The 21,552-nt window shown below is 41.4% G+C and overlaps 1 protein-coding gene across 3 annotated transcripts in view; it reads left to right on the top strand.

The window, feature by feature from the left end:
• The window catches only part of ASB3 (ankyrin repeat and SOCS box containing 3), a 115,313-nt gene extending 105,523 nt beyond the window's left edge, over positions 1-9,790 (top strand). For all 3 annotated transcript variants that reach the window (XM_014595090.3, XM_059719260.1, XM_059719277.1), the window contains one exon: positions 8,352-9,790. In XM_014595090.3, coding sequence (XP_014450576.1) covers positions 8,352-8,632 — 281 coding nt within the window. In that variant the 3' untranslated portion in view covers positions 8,633-9,790. The remainder of the gene's footprint in view (positions 1-8,351) is intronic.
• Positions 9,791-21,552: the final 11,762 nt, after the last annotated feature.

Here is a 21,552-nt window from a genome sequence, read left to right as displayed (position 1 = left end):
CGTTGGATTGCAGAACCACAAAGTGTTGCATACTTGGCTGAATATATGAGTAAATGGAGTAGGTCAGTGCAGGGGGGGGAGGGGGCAAACGTTTTGGCAGGCATCCTTCAAATTAGCCCTGCACCATCCTGGAGTGCCACTCTTATCCCCTTCCCCCATTGGATCTGTTACCCTGCTTTCTGCCCCTGCCCAATCTGCTGCCCTGCCCTGTACCCAGTCTGCGCTCTGCTTTCTGCCTTGTGCTTCCTGCCTCCTCTGTTGCTCTGCTTTCTGTATGCTGCTGTGTTGTCTGTCCCCTTTCCGATCTGCCCTGTGGCACTTGTGATACACGTGCCACAGGTGGGCACCCCCTGAAACTAGGTTGTGGTAATGAAGGGAATGAAGTTAACTACTCTAAACTGTATACTATAGAGTAAAGCTAAGGTTTGTTGGGAAAAGTATTGCCTCTTTGTTTGAAAACCGTGATAAAAATATAAAAGCAAAGTAGGCATCATTGCACACTGGAGACTATCCCAAAGAGAAGTGTTTTTTATATACTAAAAATACCCAGAGTATTGTTTTATAATATCCCATTGAAAGATGTGTTATTGTGGGCTGCTTGCTGAGAACTCTCTATTTTACTTACAGGGCTGTATTGACCTTGTGTTGTAGAATTCCAGCATTACTATCTTGATTTAACCAAGAAAGGAGACTACCGTGTATCTGTATGATTACTTCACAGGGGAGTAAAAGTAATTTTCTTTAGTAAAACGTTAAAAAATGTCAATTTAAATGTTATAGTGCATATTTATATAATGGTCAAGGTATTTTATGTTAGTTCATAAAAGTAGGCAGTCCCTTAATTCCTGTGAGCATGATCCTGAGCTGTTAGTTTGTCAGTTTAATGATGCGTTAGTCTCCACAGTAATACCAAAATGATCCTGTTGAAATCTGGCCAGATGCCGTTTCAGTGGTGTCTTGCACTCCACTTGCAACTAACAGTGCAGTGCCATCCAGCCCTTTTGAGCTCAGCATGGCAAGACTGAGAGAGACTTGTATTCAGTACCACATACAAATTAATAACAGTAGTTCAACCTCAGTCTGCTAAGGAAAGAAAAGAAAGATTACTCGCTGCTAATTGTTTGAGTGTAGAGCTGTTTGTTTTTCAACACCCCCTGTACATGCACACAGTATTCTGAACTTGGAAAGCTCTAATAGAACAGTAGGGAGGCAGTTAGACAGGCCAAAGCTACCATGGAGCTGAGGATGGCATCCCAAGTTAAGGATAACAAAAAAATTGTTTTTTAGATACATAGGGAGTAAAAGGAAGGCCCAGGGTGGAATAGGACCTCTACTAAATGGGCAGAAGCAATTGGTGACGGACAGGGGGGACACGGCTGAACTCTTCCATGAGTTCTTTGCCTCAGTGTTCCTAAGTGAGGGGCAAGACAAGTCTCTCACTGGGATTGTAGAGAGGCAGCAGCAGGGCACCAGAATACCAAGCATAGACCCTGAGATGGTGCAGAGTCACTTGGAGGAACTGGATGCGTTTAAGTCGGCAGGCCTGGATGAGCTCCATCTAAGGGTACTGAAGGCACTGGCTGACGTCATTGCACAGCCACTGGCGGGAATATTCGAACACTCGTGGCGCACGGACCAGGTCCCGGAGGACTGGAAAAGGGCCAATGTGGTCCCCATTTTCAAGAAGGGGAGGAAGGAGGACCCGGGCAACTATAGGCCAGTCAGTCTCACCTCCATCCTTGGCAAAGTCTTTGAAAAAATTATTAAGGCTCACATTTGCGAGAGCCCAGCAGGAAAAATTTTGCTGAGGGGAAACCAGCACGGGTTTGTAGCAGGTAGATCATGCCTGACTAATCTAGTCTCTTTTTATGACCAGGTTACAAAACACCTGGACACAGGAGTAGGGGTTAACGTCATATACTTAGACTTCAGGAAGGCCTTCAATACGGTATCCCACACCATACTGGTGAACAAGTTAAGAGGCTGTGACTTGGATGACTACACAGTCCGGTGGGTGGCGAATTGGCTAGAGGGTCATACCCAGAGAGTCGTAGTGGATGGGTCAGTATCGACCTGGAAGGGTGTGGGCAGTGGGGTCCTGCAGGGCTCGGTCCTTGGACCGATACTCTTCAATGTCTTCAACAGCGACTTGGACGAGGGAGTGAAGTGTACTCCGTCCAAGTTTGCGGATGACACAAAACTGGGGAGAAGTGGGCACACCAGAGGGCAGGGAACAACTACAAGCAGACCTGGACAGGTTGGACATATGGGCAGAAAACAACAGAATGCAATTCAACAAGGAGAAATGCAAGTGCTGCCCCTAGGGAGGAAAAATGTCCAGCATACCTACTGCCTAGGGAATGACCTGCTTGGTGGCATGGAAGCGGAAAGGGATTTTGGAGTCCTAGTGGACTCCAAGATGAACATGAGTCATCAGTGTGACGAAGTCATCAGGAAAGCTAATGGCACTTTATCGTGCATCAGCAGATGCATGACGAACAGAACCAAGGAGGTGATACTTCCCCTCTATCGGGCGCTGGTCAGACCGCAGTTGGAATACTGTGTGCAATTTTGGGCACCGCACTTCAAGAGGGATGTGGCTAACCTGGAGAGGGTCCAGAGAAGGGCCACTCATATGGTTAAGGGCTTGTAGGCCAAGCCCTATGAGGAGAGACTGGGGCACCTGGACCTCTTCAGCCTCCGCAAGAGAAGGTTGAGAGGTGACCTTGTGGCTGCCTATAAGTTCATCACAGGGGCACAGAATGGAATTGGTGAGGTTTTACTCACCAAGGCGCCCCTGGGGGTTATAAGAAATAATGGCCATAAGCTAGCAGAGAGCGGATCTAGACTGGACATTAGGAAGAACTTCTTCACAGTTCGAGTGGCCAAGGTCTGGAACGGGCTCCCAAGGGAGGTGGTGCTCTCCCCTACCCTGGGGGTCTTCAAGAGGAGGTTAGATAGGCATCTAGCTGGGGTCATCTAAACCCAGCACTCTTTTCTGCCTGTGCAGGGGGTCGGACTCGATGATCTATTGAGGTCCCTTCTGACCCTAACATCTATGAATCATCTATGAGTACTCAAGTGGGCAAGTGTCGCCAAACATAATCATTTAAAAACTCTCTCTCAGATTCCTGGTGCCTTCTCCCCTTCCCTAGTCATGAGATTTTTTTTTTTTAATTATATGAGTTTTAAAACCAGTGGGTTTCTTTTAATTTGCCAAGAGGCCTCTGAAGGGTTAGAATTCAGTAAAGAATGATGCTCACTTGAAGGGCTCTGCCACAGCAATTAATACTACTCCCTCTCCACCAAATATCTGGACCAATGGGGAGCCCTGCAGACCAAATGACACGGCCCCATGGGTTGGATTCAGCCTATGGGCCAGAGGTTGAGCACCACTGTCCTAGACAAGTATTTCTCAGTCCTGGAGAAAATTCCACTAACCACCCAAAAAGAAAGCATTGGAAGAACTAATCAAGTAAAATTGCAGAATTGCCTTCTGAAGTGAATATGATTCTTCATTGAGTAAGTAATACATAGCTGGCAATTTCATGATGCCAAGCCAAGGTATATTATGAAAATATGCCATTGAAGTTGTAGGTTTATTCAGTTGCATGAGATTTGCAACCTGAAGGAATGCCAACTAGATTGTGATAAAACTCCTATAATGCTTAACCTATTAAAAAAAACCAAAACATTAACCAGAACTAGACTCTTCCATAAAATAAGAAGAAATGAGGGAATTTGGTGCTGTGGATCTCTTGATCTGATGGGCTAAGCCATCTTGGTCAAATTGTTCAGCGGGACAAGAATGGCTTCTGGGATCACTGGTCTCCTAAACTGTGCCTGTCTTGTGATGACAAGGTATTGTGCATCGTGAAAGTATAAATCTGCGTTGGGCTACTGATTTGCAGGAGAATTATTTAAGGTTGTCATTTTATTGGCTAAAATTTTGTCAAGATCTCCTGGTTTCTTTATTCTTTACCTGCAGCAATACTGTAGAAATAAAACCTTAACTCTGAATTTCTTTGTCTTTGTTGATTTTAGGTGTAGGTTTTTGAACACTAATATATCGTATGTCATCTAGGTCTTGCATTATAGGTTGCTATTGCCAAACCAGTGCTGCTCCAACAGTACTGGAGCCTGCCCCATAGGGCCAGCATATTCCCTTGGAGACCAAGTTAAATAACCTCCAGCAACTACTCCTCTTCTGCTCTTTGACCACCTAGTTCTTGACTAACTGTTTGGGAGTCTCCTCCCTAGCTTGCTTTGAGGGCTTTAGCGCTAAGGGGAAGCAAAACTCGGGTGCATCTGGACCCCAAGCCTCTGGGCTTGGGCCTGCAAGTAGGATGCCTGCCAAAGGTTTTGGGAACATCTGAAGCTGCAGATGGGTGTGGAGGATGTTTGCCGGTAGTAGGGCCACTTTATGGTTCTGGACTCTTGGATTTGAAATTAGTTTTGGCCAGTTTGGCCTGGGATACATAAAACAAAAAAACTCCCAAAAAACGAACTCTTTTCTCATGGACAGCAGAAGAGATGCCTCCTGCTAGTATACACAGTTACATGGGCCAATGGACGGTCTAGGGAAGAAAAGGATATGTTATTCCCTCCTACCACACTAAGCAGAACAGGGAGAGACCTTTCCCTCCTGTTTTGTACAAAGAACCAAAAGATTGTTGCTATCAGCAAGGCTTGAAAAATGTGCTTTATTCATCCTGACCTGAGAGAATAGACACTGGACAAATAGTAGAGTAAACAAAAACATCTTCAAAGTTAAGGCTTTATTTTAGTTATTCATGTTACTGTATTTCATTCCATGTTTTTCCTAGCAAAAAGAGAATTTGAAAGTCAGGAGATCCAATTTTAAACACCAGGGGAGATGTACAGATTGGCTATGGCCTGAGAGGAAAGGGACTTCAGGCAGACCATAGCCTAGGAGTAGGGGACATCCATGCATATAGTTTAGTTTTCCAATTAAAGCAGTGATGTATGTGCACTCTTATATTTTATAAATGTTCTTGTTGCTCTGCCACACTCCTGTTCTTGAGATAAAGGTCATCCAATTACTCATGGAAACCACGTAGCCACAGACCACTCATGGGAGCAGAAGGAGAGAGAAGATACAGTATGAGATCATCAGTTGCTAAATAGTCAAACAGGGGAATGAAATACCACCTTTTTAATAATGAAAAGGTTATATTAAACTCGAATCTGAAACTGCAGGGTTTTTCCTTTCTTTCTCTGTGGGCCAGGAGACGTACAGTAATGCCTGTGCTCAGATATTTAGTTAATTAAATTAACCTTTACACTTCTCTCCATAACTTGCCCTCTCTCTTTCACTTTATCCAATTGGTAGAAGCGTTCGTTCTTCTTGTATTTATGATTCCTTTCCTCCATTTTGCCCTTCCTATTTGAATTTCTTTCATGTTATGATTCCATTTCCCTGACGTTAAGCCTTGCTACCTTTCACTGTCTCCATTGTTCCACGTCTTCCGTCAGCCCCCAAATGTTGTTTAAAAAAAAAAAAAAAAAAAGTCTGGCGTGCTGACTAACACCTTTTTTTGCTTTTAAAATCTGTCTTCAATTCAAGCTGTGTTTTTTGCTTTTTGTTATTTAAGAGAAGTCAATTGGCTGTGCATGTATGTTCAAATAATCTCAAATTCACACAAGTTTGTTCTCCTGGTGGAAAATTTACCCAGAGCCACATGTACAGACATTTGAATGATGAGGCCCTGAAAAGTAGAGTTTGCAGTGCTGCACTCTGCATCCAGGGAGCAGGGCCCTGTACACACACCTCAGCATGTTCTGCAGGTTTCCTTCATCTGCCTGGCAATAGATGGCAGTAGTGTGTAGGGCCGCTCTAATTGGCTGACCCAGACTGCCCATGGGCAGTCTGCATTTCTTTGCACAATGTGAGGATTGGGAAGGGAGTATATGCTGTTCCCTAGTGGGTCAGCAGAGTCCAGTGAGCAACATATTGTCTCCATGGGAGGAGGAATTTGATGGAGGAGAGAAGCCACAGCATGCACAGATATTTGCTCTCCCACGAAAAGCTATCTTTGGAGTGATTTAACCTCTTGTTGTTCCCAGGTTATTTTTTTCCTGGAGCATCTATTTTTACTCTGGAGAAAAAAAGCCTGAACATCTGTGTACGTTCATGGTTTCTCCTGAGAGAGCAGTGACTTTCTGAGGAGAAACTGAATGTCTGTATGAGGCCATAGTAACTTTATAGCTAAGATTTGTACAAGCTATGCCTAAAAGGCAAGTTTCACTTTTCTTCTTGCCATACCCCAACTACTTCAATCTGCTTAGATTTTTTGAAGCTTTGTTCATAAGCCAAGGCAGAAATTTTCTTATGTGTTTTGAGACAAATATGAGAGACTTGATGGTTTAGAAAGATGGGAAGTAATTTATTGGGGGTTTTTTAACCATTTTTTCCTGACATAACTGAAAAAAAATTGGCTTGGCCTAGATATTTTACATTTGGTTGAAAATGCTCAGTCTAGGCACATCTACAGACTTCTAGTTGCTTTGCACTGCTAGGGTGGTATACATAAGCATCAGGACCTTGATTGTTTAATAAAGTAATAGGCTTTTAATAAAGATGCTACCAGCACTGTTGGTGAGAAATGTGAGGTTAAAAAGGTGATTTTTTTTTTTCTTTTACATAAGATTGGAAAAAGAGAAGGGAGTGAAAGAAGACAATTCCTTTATGATGACTTAAGCTAATTAAGTTTCATTGCCTTTTCCTTCTTTCTCTTATTTACCCAGACGTATTTTGTTCTCTCTTCTGTTTTCTGTCTGAGACAAAAAAGGAAAAAAAAAATGTTCTTACCAAGCTGAGCTGTTTTTTTATGACAGGGTGTTGTTGAAGAAAAATGTCTTCTGTACTTATTTATCATTCAGCATCTTCTGATCATCCTTAATTAAACAGATTTTATAGCCATATTTTAGGTACAACAAAAATCTAATCTTACATGCCTTTTCAGAATGTGCTATAAAAGAACAAAAATACAAGGATTAAAGTTGCATTCTAGAGTTTGTATTAAACAGTAAGAGCACAAGGTTCATTTGTGTCTGTTAGCTATATGTTGTTAGTCACTTGACCCTTGGTCCTTGACTTGAGACGAGAGAGAGAGAGATGTAGAAAGGAGGGCAATTCCCAAAGGGATGGTTTACAGCAGGGGTGCCCGCAGACCTCCTCCTTCTCACACTTTCTCAGCATGTCTGATCTGGTGTCTGCTTCAGCTGGTCTGGGATTCATACCGCATGCAGTGCAGATCCTGGAGTGATTGGAACAGGCAGCACCCAGCACCCCCTCTGGGATGCATATTGCACACAGCACCCACTCTGACCAGTCCAGGACCTGTGCTGCATGTGGTGTTTGAGGCGCTGCATGCAGCCCAGGTCTTAGACTGACTGGAGCTGCTGGGTGCTGTGTGCAGTGCAGTTGGGCTGGGGCAGTTGCTGCATGCAATGCAGATGTTCCTCCAGGCAGACTGTGCCACACAGTGCCTTTTGCAGTTGGTCTGGGATCTGTGCCACATGCATGGGTCCCAGACCAGCTGGAGCAGCCACTAGATCAGGGTATGCTGGGGGAGGAGGGGTTCACACGCCAGATCCAGCCCACAGACTGGCCCTGTGCTCTGCCCTATGTGGATCTGATTAGACCCAGGGGCAGTATTGGGGGCTGGATGGCAGGGCTTCAGCCCATGGGCCATATATATGACATCTTTGGTTTACAATTTCTCATTGCACAGTACAATAAATAGTATAACAGCACAGGTTAATGCAACTCCTACGTGTACTGTATGAAAATGTGATTGAGAATTTTAGTTCATTAAAGGAGAAACTGACTAGCAATAACCTGAACAATAATAAGAAAAGATGATGGAATCTCATTATCATTAACCATTTTTTACATAAACATTGATTTCTTTTTTTTCCCCTCCCTCCACACTAAATTATTTTTTCTATTACTGACCTGGCATCCTTTGGATTAAATTTTCAGTCACTGTGTCCCATGACTTTTTCTGATTTCTATCTAATTAGCTGGCTGTTTAGACAAGTTTAGCGAAATGTAGAGAGTAAAGTTGTTTGTTTCCATTGACAACTATGTATGAACAGAATTAAGTACATTTTATCTCTTGCTAATATACAGGCATTCTGAAATGCTGGTTCTCTAGTTCTAGGTTTCTTTATAAATTACTACAATTCTATTAGTCTCCTAAAGGTGTAGACTTTATTTGGTGTTCACTTAGCAAAGGGGAGAAGTCAAAGTGAGGAGAAAACATTAGGCACTGAATCCTGCAGTTCTGTTTCTCAGTTTGTTTTTTTTATCTTTCATTTTACAGCCTTTATCCCTTCCCTGTCCCACCTTTGTCGTCTTGAGATCCGGTCCCTTTTACAAAGCAAACACCTGCGATCCGACAAGTTTATTCGTATGTTGCCATTGCCCACTTGTCTCCAGGACTATCTGCTCTGTTTCGACATACTGAGAATGAATGCCATTCCAGAAGCAGTGGATGCACAGGGTGAAATGGCTGAAGGAATGCTTTATTCAGCTCATTCCAGTGCAGGAGATGCAGAAAGAAAACAAGGAAACAATCGTGCTAGATGTTCACATTGTTCATGACTGGCCTCTTGGACTGTACATTTCACAAGTGTTAGCAGATTCCGTAGGAAAACTAATGTTTGATGTGTATGTGGTACTGTAGTAGTGGGCTTTTCCCTATTGCAGCATTGTACTCTGCAACTAAAGGTATGTTGCTGGTTATATCTTGTACCCATTTAAAGCTTTTAAAAAGCTCATTATGCTCTATTTTTTTTTTAAATAAAGAAAATAAGTATTCAACCTCTTCCAGGCCCCATAGTGGATGTTAAAATAATGGCATGATTGGGACCTGAGGAATGTTATACCCCATACCAACATGCATGGCAGGATGTGCAGTGTTTGGAAGGGAACACACAATTCCTCTGATTCAAATCATGGGACTGCCTAGGGATAGGGTACAGGAAGGAGAGAGCTATGATTGAAGACCCTGGTACTGCCCCATACCTGTTCAGATGGTTGGGATGGGGCATGGGGCTACCCTGGGTCTGGGACACATGCCACATGTTTAGTTTAAGGTAGAATACAAACTATATACACAGATGTTCTACATTAAATGGAAGTATTAAACGTGGATTCACTTGTACCTGATTTGTCATTTTATCACATCATGAATTGGCTGAATGTTTGGCATGTTACAATTTATGGCATGACTAATACAATCGCACCATAAATATAACATCTGCCACGACCCATAGAGGCAATATCGCCATATGCAATGAATAGCTTCTAGATGTCCCTTTTGCAGTCTGTCTCACTTAATCACTATGTTCATAGTAATCTTACTTCAAATCTTGCTTATACCAAGCAATACATGCTTCATGGCCAAGAAGCAAATTGTGTTGGTATTATGTATTTAAATTGAGGAATGGTGTAGGTGAGGCAGAAATATAAAAACAAGAAAGGTATCAGGAAACAAACTGGATCAAGTGCATTCCTTTGTCACTTTTTGTTATAATCATCTATCAATAATTAGTTGCTTCTCTGTTGCTTTCTGTGAAAAATGTTTTTAGGCTATTCATATTAATGTAAAAATGTATAATTACTTGTTCACAGAAATAATAACATCATTCTCACACCTTCAATTATATGAAAATGAAATCTTGTTGCTAAAGAAGATATGTGGATCAGTTTTGTATGTACATACTTCATACAATGGAAAATAAAGTGCGAATATACATATATTGTATTGATATTCAGAGTGATGATGCAGTGGACTTTAACTTATGTAAGAATAGTCTCAGATTTCATGTTCAAATGTATGGAATACTTACTTTGATTTCTCAATAATTAGAATACAAGAGAGATTCAAGTGAAATGATTCCTGTAAATTACTCTAGAAAACAGACTAATTTTTGATGCACACAAATTGAAAATTTTGAAATTGAAATATTAAAATACCTACATTTTAAAGGATCCTGTATTTACTAGTTACACAGAGGAGTTTACATTTCATTTTATTTTCCTTTCATTATTTTGCAGTCACAATCTTTGTTCTGACTGGCAACACCTTGAGAACTGAACCTATTTAGGTGTTTCTGGAAAAGGAATGTGAATCCTTGCTGCCTATCCCCACTCCTGATTTCTATACCTTTTATAGCTTCTGTCACCAAAATGCTAATGGTTATATATTCCCAAAGTGGACTATGATCAGCATGTCTCTTTCTCAGTGAGGCAAGAGTTTCTTAAGGTGGTATTTTTTATTGAAGCAACTGCATATTTGGGATAGAGTTAGACAAGTTTTTAAATTCAAGACATTCTCCTTCAGGGGAAATACTTGCCTCTCACGTAATTCCTGAACCATCACAGCTACAATGTCACACTAACACAGGGGTTTTCAAACTGGGGTGCACGTCCCTGGGGGTGGGGGCGTGAAGGTACATTGTGGGGGTACAGGCATAAAGTTTGCAAGGAGCTGGCAAGGGGTGGGCGTGGTGGGGGTGGGGAGCCCTGGGCAGACTCTGCCAATGGGCCACTGTGTCTCCAGGAGCCCAGTGTGGCAGGCATGCAGCCTAGAGTCAAAGCAGAGCCAAGGCAGGAGGTGCTGGGGCTGCAGTGGGTGGAGCCCACCTCACCTAACCGAGCCAAGCCACAGTGGCTGCTAAGATGCACCCTTTGCCTGGCTATGCTGTTCCTCGGGGGGAGGGAGGGCCATGTACAAAACTGTAACCCAAAGGGCTCAGCTCAAAGTTTGGAAACTGCTGCTCTAACACTACCACCTTTATCACTGACTGATATGTTAATGTTTTCATTTCTTGAAGCCATCTGCAATTGTGATCTGAAATCTTTCTTTTAAGGGATACATTTTGTCCCTCGTACATGGATACAGCTCTAACTGAAGCTTATGTGCCTTGCATTCATGTATCTGAGAGGGAGAATTGCACCCTAAAATCTCATTGAAAATAAAAACGGTATTTAATCATACATGCTGTCTACTATATAGTATTTTGTTTTTACAAATTTGACAGTTTGCTATAGCTACCAGCTGAGCAAGGTGGTTCTGGCAACTTTTAAGTCCAAAGTATAGATTTTAGGGGCATTTGACTACATTGTAATTAATAGTGGACTAGGTGTAGCTTTTTTGTTAATCTGTCCCTACATTATCCAGACTGGAAGCCATAGTTTATGCCTATATAATGTCTTTTTATCTTATGTGTTTTGCTTTGGGGCAACTGTAAACTAAAGTATAAAATGGAATTGGATCAAAGAACTCTAAATAGTTGTTAACTATCAACACACACCCACAAAAGAACATGAAATAAGCCTTAACAGGCCTAACTCTGCCAGAGCCATGTAGGGATAGCAGGGACAATATGCCAGAGTAACTCATACGATTGGAATCCAGAACTGCACCTTCTCTTTGTACTGGATCACATATTTTCTCTTATACTTGGGATACCAAAGTGCATGGCAGCATCAGGAATCGGGGATGTCAGAGAGAGCTTGGAAATCAAACCAACATAAATACATCCCTTTATTGCCATGCTGCTGGGATGCCCAAAGCCTGTTTCTTTTGTTCCAAGTTTGATCTAGAATGAAAGCATGTAGGGATCTTGCCATATTTATTATTGAGAATCTTAATTCCGTGCCTTGAGCAAAACAAGTCACCATTTCTTGGTAGCTTTATTTATTTTTTTTTAAATTGCTACTGGAGTAGAAATGTTACATCCATCAAAAACAAAAATGTGAGCTCAAGAACTGCTGACCCTGTGAACTGCTGCTGGTCGACATGAAGTTTGAATGGAGAGGAATTTGATAACACTGTTCACATTTTTACTTTTGTGCTATGCTATACCAAAACACTTGTGTTTGTTATAAGGATGTAATAATTGCTATCTTTGGTGTCACCTGTATTTTCTTTGTATTAGCAACTATTTTCTTTTCTTGGCCAGTAAATTTAAGAAGAAAATTCCTATGCTGGAGAGTGTGCATCAAATTTCAATATTCTTATTTTATGGTTGGCTTCATTTAGTCTCCGTATGACTCTTCTAGAAGTAGACATTCTTAAATTCAGTGTGCATCACATCTGACTGGAAACATTTTGTGGGTCAGTTCAGTTCCTTTTCTTGATAACATGGACCGTGTTTTTCCACCTGTGAGAGCCCATAAAAGCTCAAGTGCTGACTACAGCAACCACTTATATGAAAAAGTTATATTAATAAAACAGTTAACATGTGTGCATCTGTTTTTCAGTAGTAGTGTTGTAGTGATGTAGCCATGATGGTCCAAGAATGATGTGACCGAGAGTGAGAGTTTTTGTGGGTGATATCCTTCCTTGGATCAACTGCATTGTTGGGCTAATAGGCAATCTTTCATACGCAAGACATGAAGAATGCCCTGCATTTGAAAGCTTTCCTGAATTTATCCCAACTGTGCACTTAGTCCAATAAAAGATATCGCTCACAAAGATCCTTGCTTCTGTTCCAATGAAATTTAACAGCTGAAAATAGGAAAAGAGTGTGACTCAGTGCCTTCTTGTGACCAGTCAACCTTGAGTTCCCAGCAGTATTCTGTGGACCAACCAGTGCTGTATAGCTAGAAAAACTTTGCCTCAAAAGAGAGAACAGCTTTGGTTTGACACTCAAAAAGCCGATTTTAAGTAAAAATTAAAAACTCAAGAGGCCAAATGGAAAGTAAGTTGCTAATTGTAAGTACAATCCTTTGCAGATGGTGTGCTTATTGAAGCTTGTATTGATATCTACCACATACCAGAATGTGTATTTTAAAGAATGCATAGCATCTGTGTACATTTGATAAAATAGTATAATAGTGTTAACACACATGCCTTACTTGGCAAATTTAACTAGTTAGAATCTTTCTGTTTATGCTCTTGTAGCTTCAGCCCCACTAATAATTGAAGTGGAACAGGTGGACATGTCAGTTGGACCAATGAAGCTCAAGAATAAACTCTGTTTCTGTCTCTCTTAGCAGTTAATAGTTATCAGAACCTTTTACTCCCTGGTTCACCAAGTAGAAAATAATACCTAGCATACCCTGTTATAAAGTGCAAGGTTCTCATGCCATTTCTGACATGGCAAACTAGTGGGGAAGAGAGTGTATCTGAAGACAGTGAGCAGATAGGCCTGTAATTTGAGCTTTAAGTAAATAAAATTATGAGGTTAATATTCATGGTTGGACTAAATTATGTGAACTGGAGAGGTCAGTTGAAAGCAAGAGCCAAACCGACCCCTTTGCTGATTCTTTATGATGAGTTTAATGAAAGGATCTGTTTCCTGTTGCTCCCTTCTCAGAGAGACAGTAGTTGGTATAGTGCAATTGAACAGAGCAGCATCTCATGTTATTGAAAGCAAGGTGCTGGCAGAGCACCCTCAGGACTGACCTGGTCAGGGGAGTAAGCTGGAGGCCAGCTAGCCCTAGCCCACAACAGAGGAAAGGAAGGAATCTCTTTTTTCCAGGCAACCAGTTAACCTAGTCAAGCAAGACAGCAATGAATTTAACATGAGGGATCAAACTCACCCTGTCCCCTGGACCAGATGCAGTGGTGGGCTGAACAGAGGTTGCAGGTAGCACGTAGGGGTGTGTGAAGCGGGCCCTATTTGATTCAGATTCAGCCCGAATCGGGGACTGATTCAATTTGTTGATTTGGATCACTGTTCCTGATTTGATTTAGCTAAATCCAGATCTAAAGATTAGATGCTGATTCGGAGAATCAGCAATTTGGACATAGACACAGCTTTAAAAGGTTTTTTTTCTACATACCTTGAGGTACCAGCATGGCTCATGATCGCTGTGATGGTGGGGCGCATGGAGCGCGGGGCGGCCTTCCATGTGCTTGGCAGTGAACCCAGAAGTGGACTGGAATCACTTCTGGGTCTGCCAGGGAGCACACTCGAGGGCCCCCCTGGCTCAGTGGTTGGCTGTGGGGGGGACCCTGGGTACCCTTTCAGACCCAGGAGGCACCAGTCACTGAGCCGAGGGAGCGTGGACCCAGAAGTGCTTCTGGTCCACTTCCAGATCTGCTGCCGAGCATGCTGGGGAGCCCCCTGCGTTTCTGTGGGCCACTCCATGCGCCCCAGCATCACAGCATTCATGAGTCTCTGCTACCTAGAGGTATGTAGAAAAAACATTTAAAGCTGTCTCTATGTCTAAATCTTTCCAAATCTCTCTGAATCCATTTGGAGGGTTCCAGTTTGATTTGGAGAGACTAAAGGGTCCTCTGATTCGATTTGGATTCGGAGATTTGGCCACCTAATTGAGCTGAATCTTCGCCGAACTGAATCGGGGACTGAAGCTTTGCACAGCCCTAGGTGGCAGTGGCAGCTGTGGGGGTTAACATAGCCATTGCTTACCTCCCTCTTTCCCCCCAGCACATGTCATAAATAGGGCTCCATGCCTTGGGTTTTGGCAGCAGGCCTTGCCCCACTCAAATCCCCAGCCCTGAAGGCCAGACTGCACAGCTCTGCAAACGAGACAGCTTCTGCGCCATAAATTTGAGATCCTGTACAAGACTTATTTGTCATAGAAAGGCCTACTCTTTCACCCACAGATCTTGCAAGATGATATGGTCTCAGACAAACAGGGCAAACTAAAGTTGCTTCTGCCAATGTTACTAATGATATACAAGTTGCTGTATAAGACATATTGTGTAAGTAATAAGTGTGTGAAGAGCTAGGCTGTCTCTTGGATTCTGTTTAATCTGGTTTCAGTTGGGGGGGCAGGGGGTATATAATATTAACAGAATAGAGTGAAGCTGAAAAGCTCTGGATGACAATGATTATGCTTACAGAAGTCTGAACTGATTGCGGAGCAGGCCACCTTGTATTAATATGAGAAGTACTAGTGTGTGCTATTGCAAAGACTTACATTTATCCTCTGTTCTAATGCATGTGGGAATTTTTACAGGTGTGAGACCACCCATTTTTAATGCTTTGTGCTGCTTCCTACAAGTGAGATGTGGATCTGCTTCTAAGCCACACTCAAATAACTGGCTGTGGAGATGTGCGCAGGGGAGATAGATGGGGAGAAATGATAATTAAATTACGGTTTGCCTGAAGAAGGGAATGGAAATAGTAGAATATTGGGCAATATATTTATATACTTCAGGCAAATAGCACCATAAGTTAGGAAGATTTGGATGTATTGAGCAACTGAAAATAGAATAAAGAGAGGGAATGTTTTATAGATTTCGTAAGAGTATAAGGCCAGATGAAACTATTAGATAATCTGGTCTGACCATCATCAGCCATTTAATTTCACATAGATATCCCTATATTGAGCCCTATGACATTAAACTGAAGCACTGCAGTTGTCAGGAGACTAAATTGTTGTGTGCCACAGGCAGAGAACAGAAAAGGATGTGGCACCAGCAACTGTCCAAGATCCCTGCAATGGCAGGGAACTGAGAAAGTGAGTTATGCCCAGATAATCTCAACATGACCCAGAAACCATTCTACAGCAGGAAATGAAAATCCTCACAGAACACTTGTCAATCTAATCCTGGGGAAATTCCTCTTTGACTCCAAATCTGACGTTCACATACTCAGGATCAAAGGAATAAGAGGGATGAAGCACCTAAGCAATAGGATTCTCTGTATCATCTCAAATCATTAGGTCCTATCTACACTTTACACTTCAAGTGTGATTAATCTGTCTATTCCTCCAGGTACTCATATGCCCCCCGCAACCCCACGTTATCTGAGACCTCTCTGGATGCAATTTGGGTGCAGGGAATTAATGGTGGGTAGGCAGTATCTTCAAAATTATTACACTTATTTTGTGGAATAACTTTATAGCTCATTCCTCTTTTTATCATGCCATTGATTGTGCAGGTCATCTGTGTGCATTTTGCATGTATGCTGCAGAGGGCAGGGTATACCTTCCACTTCACACTCTTCTGGATTCAGCCATTTTCTTTTCCCTTTCTGTACATTTACTCTATGCCTGTGTGTGACACCTTCCCCAATTATTAAAAGAGCAAGGAAACCTTAACAGGCAGCAGAAACATGGCAGTTAAAGTCTCTGTATTGTATATACCAGAAGTTCTCAAACTGTGGTCTGTGGACCACCACTGGTCCACAAGCTCCATTCAGGTGGTCCACAGAAAGGTTGCAGAACAATCGAGAATATCTGTACTTGTAAGGTAAGACTGCTGATATTAAAATATGAGTTGTGTGCTTTGATTTGTAGAACAAAAAAAGGTTTATTAAGTGGTCTGCTGAGACCCTCAGCAATTTGCAAGTGGTTCATTGAAAAAAAGAGTTTGAGAACCACTGGCGTAGACTACATACACACCCACCCTTGCAAGAAACACTCAATCCTATCGAACCAACAAAAACCAAATCTGTTTCCACTCATTTCCCCTACAAGAGTGCCCCTTGAGATTATTATGCTCTTCACAAATGTCTTAAGCTTTTATTCTCTCAGTCTGTAGTTCTTTAGCCACAAAATATGATTTGCATCACAAACGGTCAGAAAATTCCAAATTACAGAGGAGTCCTTACAATGAGATTTTACTCTGGGGAGAAATTGCAATGAGAGCAGTTTTATTATAACAAGACTAACCATAAATATTTTATATGTGATTCAGACTTTAGGGGGGAGGGAATTGGATGAAAGGAGGCTTTATATAGAAAGAATTTTGCCCTCTGAATCTGTTTTGTGTAGCGGTTGCATTATGTTCTGAAGGAAAGCTTGAAGCTTTGACTGATATTTGTGCCTGGGAAAAAAGACCAAATGTAAACATTAAAATAACTTCAGTTTATGCTACAATTTGGGAATATGCCAGCAACATGTTCAGGACCAAAGAAATGGACTACCGGTGGCAGAGAGGCCTAGTGGTCAAACTACAAAACTGGGACATGAGTTCTGTTCTTGGCTCTGCCACCAGCTAGATGAATAACACTGGGCAAATCAGTTCATTTCTTTGCATCTCAGGTTTTCCATCTGTATAACAGGAATAATAATACTGATCTTCTTTGAAAAGTTCTTTGAAAGGATGAAAGTGTTACGTAATAGCTAAGAATTATTTTTTTTATTATTACTAGTCCATGGTTTGCAGGTATTTTGCCCACACCCAAGCCCCCAGCTCCTGACAACACATCAGAACCAGAACTTGCTTTTTATTTTTCATATGACATTGCTAGCCCTCGTTTTGTAAATCACATCTTGACAATATGACCAGAGTATAACCAATGCGCCAGTGTTGGTCTGAGTCTACAGAGGGACTGGAACAGGGGAGCTGCTCGTGGAGGCATTTACTCCAAGGGTATACCCATTTAATACTGTCCCAGTAGAGGTTTTCTTGTAGAAAATGGAGAAGAGTGCCTTAAGCTTGGAAGTCCTCTCAAGTAGATAAATAATGTGCAGTTCCCCTGCTGATCTCACTGCCTGTCTGGAGGGCAGGTGGATCCTTGCTGTGACCTGTGCTGGTTCAGAGTGGAGGAGTTCACACACTCCAGCTGCTTTGGATGGGGAATGCTCCTCTGCTCTGCCTCCCACTTGAGGGAAGTGGATGGCTGGTGTAGCTCATGTGAAGGACCCCAGCTGGCATCACTCTAACTAGAAGCAATTCCCTCTTGTGTGGCCATTGGGGGATAAATCACTTAGAGCATTTAGGGTTTTGTAATATGCCTCGGTTTCTGAATTACCTTTACCGAGTCCTAAAGGGTCTGGTTTCTATATATTGTCTTATTCATTATTTCTTGAAGCCTCATTGTAGGCAATAACTGACCATTCAGACTCCAGGCAACTATGACCTAGGTATCATTATAGAGAATGTGCTTTTCTTTTAAGAGCTGCTTTGGAAAAGGAAAAGTCTTTAGACCGTCAGCAGAGCATTTAAAAACTAATAAAGGTGCTATTACTATTTCAGTAATAAAAATGAAATGGCTTGTTAGCCATTAAAATTACACATTATGAGATTTATCGTAAGCTACACAGTTGGGGTCTTATTAGAATGCAAGGGCTGTTACATATGTAATTCCTTCTTGTATCCGTAGGCCTTGATCCAACTTCATTGAATTCAATGAGAGTCTTTCTATCAAATTCAGCTGGCCCAGAGAGGCAGATCAGTCCATCGGAACTAATCTTCAATCCTTACTCATTGCTTTCAGTGTGAGTTGTGCCCAAGAAAGCGTGCAAGATTTGGTCCCAGTGTGCTATGTGAAATGCCTGGGCAGCTGGTTATTATATGTCTATGAATGTTACCATGTGCACAGGGCTAGCTAAGTCAGACATAATACTGGGAAATGGCATGTGACCTATCCCACAATGCTTAATCTGTGCACGTGCATTTTCAGAGTTGCAGCACTCTTGGTGTTTGTCTATGAGAACTAGTTGGTAGTAAACAGTAAGGGTACAAAGGACTTTTAGGGGCAAGGGGTAGCAAGAAAAAGGGCAGCAGAAAGTAATATGATAAAAGAAAGGAGAGTTCAGGCAAATCTGATAGTGACTGCAGACTGATCAGTGATAACAGCTTCCCCTGAGACATTTATACCAGAAAGAACAACACACTGGGAAACATATGCTAGGAGTAATCCATGCTGTGAGAAGCATGGAGGAGATATCTTATTCCATTGTATTATGATGAGGCCTTACCTGAACCCAGGCCTCTCAATTCTTTAGAAGGCTCTGGCCAGCACCTATTAAAGATATAAAGGTTGCCACTGGTCCTATAGAAGGCCAGAAAAGTTTTACCATTGACTTCACTGGGGCCAGCATGCCACCCTGGGCTTCTCAAGGGCTGACTCAGTACCCATCTACAGAATATCAGATTGAATGTGACCTTTACAGTCTTTTGAATACAGTTGCAGGATTCTTCTCTTGCTATAGCTTCACATGAGCAGTGATAATCAGAGAGAGAGATAAAATCAACTTTTGATGACCCTGTTAGCTCAGATAATGCTGGCACTACATGGATGATGTCAATATCTAAGACAGAAAAACTGCTTCTTCCTTAAGTAGCTCCTACTCAGTGGCCGTGTCTACACAAGATGTTTTACTGTGCAGTAGACTAATTTACTGCGCAGTAAAGCATCACCATCTACACGTGCAGGCTCTTACTGTATGGTAAATAAGTCTACTGTGCAGTAGTATGCAGGCAGTAAATTTACTGTGAAGTATAACCAAATAACATTAATTGCATGTGTAGATGCACCCAGTCATAATGGGATGACACCAGTGCAGAATGGCAGCTCTCTTGTTTTCTCTCTCTCCCTCTCTCTCTCTCTCTTTCTCTCCTTGACTTGGTCCTTAATTTTTACAGTGCTTTAACTGAACACAGTTGAATGTAACATTGACAGAATAATTAGGGAGATAGGAGGAGCATGAAATAAAACCTTTCTTCCCCTTCTGTGTCTGCTTGCTCAGTAGAATCTGCCTACTTGGAACTTGATGCAAGGCATAAGAGCACTGTGTTTTAACCCATATTCTTAGAAGTTGCTGTAATACCTTTCTGTCCTTGCCTTCCCCCTCTCCCAAAATATATTACATTTGGACTAATTATTTGCTGATGGGAGAATATGTATTTTATATCTCATGATGGAAACTGCATAGGATTGATTAAAGGACAACAAGATCACTTAAAATGCAGCAGTTGGAAAAGCAGGGGGCAGCCAGACAAAGTTATTATATTAAAAAGATAGTCACTGCACTTGGCCTGAGAATAAACTCCGTAAGCTGTTTATTTGGAATCAGTTCATGTCTTGTTCTGTGTCTACAACCCTATACCACTACTGTACTCTAATGGAAAAAATACAACTCTTTGTGATTTAATCATAGAAAAAGAAAGGCTGCTGTTTGCTGACAACAGCTATTGACTTATAATACAATTGAAAGCCCACTGGAAAAATGACTGAAAACTAATGACATAATTAGTCTAAAAATCACTATTTCTTCAAAAGAAATAAATTGTATTGTAATTTTTTTTTTTTTTTACTAATTTATTGTTTTCTTGCTTTTTGAGGGTTTGATTTGACAACAAAGAAGTGAATGTAATGCAGGGCCTTCAAGAACTAAATATGCACAGAACAGAATAAATATCAGACTAAAATAAAAGGGAAAAAAAACACCTACTGAAGTCTACACTCCTTTGGGAAAGGATGTCCAGAAAATCATATTGTAGCCATGATTTCCCCTCATGGAAATACCCTATAGAATGTATTGGAAACTGACACCTTTTCTATAGGACCATCTATGGAAATGAATAGAGAGTACTCTAGCGTGGTTATCCTTTCTACATAAAATTCTATAAGAGGGTCCAGCTAATCTATAGGAATATTAAGAATTGTGTAAGTTTATAGTTTTTGAAGAAGTCCATTTCATTTCTAAAGAACTATCCACATCTTAAAAACTCTTCAATGCTGTAGGATTTCTCATGCATCTCTGAAGCCAGAATGGAGAGGCAGTAGTAAGGGGGAAAATATTCCCCATCTCCAGCTTCTGTGCTTGCTTCTGTGCAAAGTCTGCCTATGCAGACCTGGTGCAAGGGTCTGATCAAGCAAGAGACAGACCCTTCATTGGTATCCCTGGGATCTGCTTTGGACCATAAGTGATCTTCTGCAGGCTTAACTTGCCACTGTGCTTGATCATTGCCCTGGTTTTAAATGCTTACAACTTTAAATCAAAATTATTTCCCCCACAAGGTCGTCTAAGAGAAAAAAAGGTCTTGGCAGGGGACCCAGGCTCTGTTCCCATCTCGATGACTAAATTTTGTGTGAGCTCGGACAAATTCCATAAGCCCAAACACTTTTTTTTTTTTACATCCTGCATTCAGGTTACCCAAATCAGATATTCCAAGAAAATGAACAGTTTGGCTTTAGGTACCTATGTTTAAAAATGTTTGCCCTAATGGCATTCACCTGAGTCCAAAGACCCATGTAATACCCTTAACCCTGTATAAGTTCTAATGGGAATTTTAATGGCATGCAAGTTAAACATATACAATTTTGCTTTGATAGGTAACCTGGAGAGTGATAAAGAAGGGAAGGATGTTTGATTTGCAACCAAATAGAAGCAACTCTATATTTATAAAAATATAATATATTAAATATATATATTGTAATGAACTTGTTTGTTTCTTTTTGGAAAGTTTTCTAGCATACATCTTTTAATCATGATGGGATGGTCCTTAATAAAACAAAACTCTGTCTTTTGAATAGAGAAGAATTTTGTATAAAGACCTCCAAATATTCATCATAGTTTCAAATAGGGCCACAAATAGTCCTTTTGTCACAATGTCTAGTTAAGATGTGTTTTGAGGAGGTATGCAACTGTATAATATGTTTAATATCTTCATGCCATGTTTTGCAACACAAAACTGGTGACAGTCTCAGCCCTTTAGCTTTCTTGGTAAGTTCTGGCTCTAAAATAGTTATTCATGCAGTTCAGTTTAATGGCACAGTTGGACCAATGTTTAGTTTCCCCCCCCCATATTAACTCAAAATATTGCTGTAAAGATCATTTTGTTATTTTGTCCCAAACACACC

Source organism: Alligator mississippiensis, chromosome 1 (assembly GCF_030867095.1).
Source record: "Alligator mississippiensis isolate rAllMis1 chromosome 1, rAllMis1, whole genome shotgun sequence".
Lineage (NCBI taxonomy): Eukaryota > Metazoa > Chordata > Crocodylia > Alligatoridae > Alligator > Alligator mississippiensis.
Note: the sequence above shows the minus strand (reverse complement) of the source record. Positions and strands in the feature narration are given on the sequence as shown.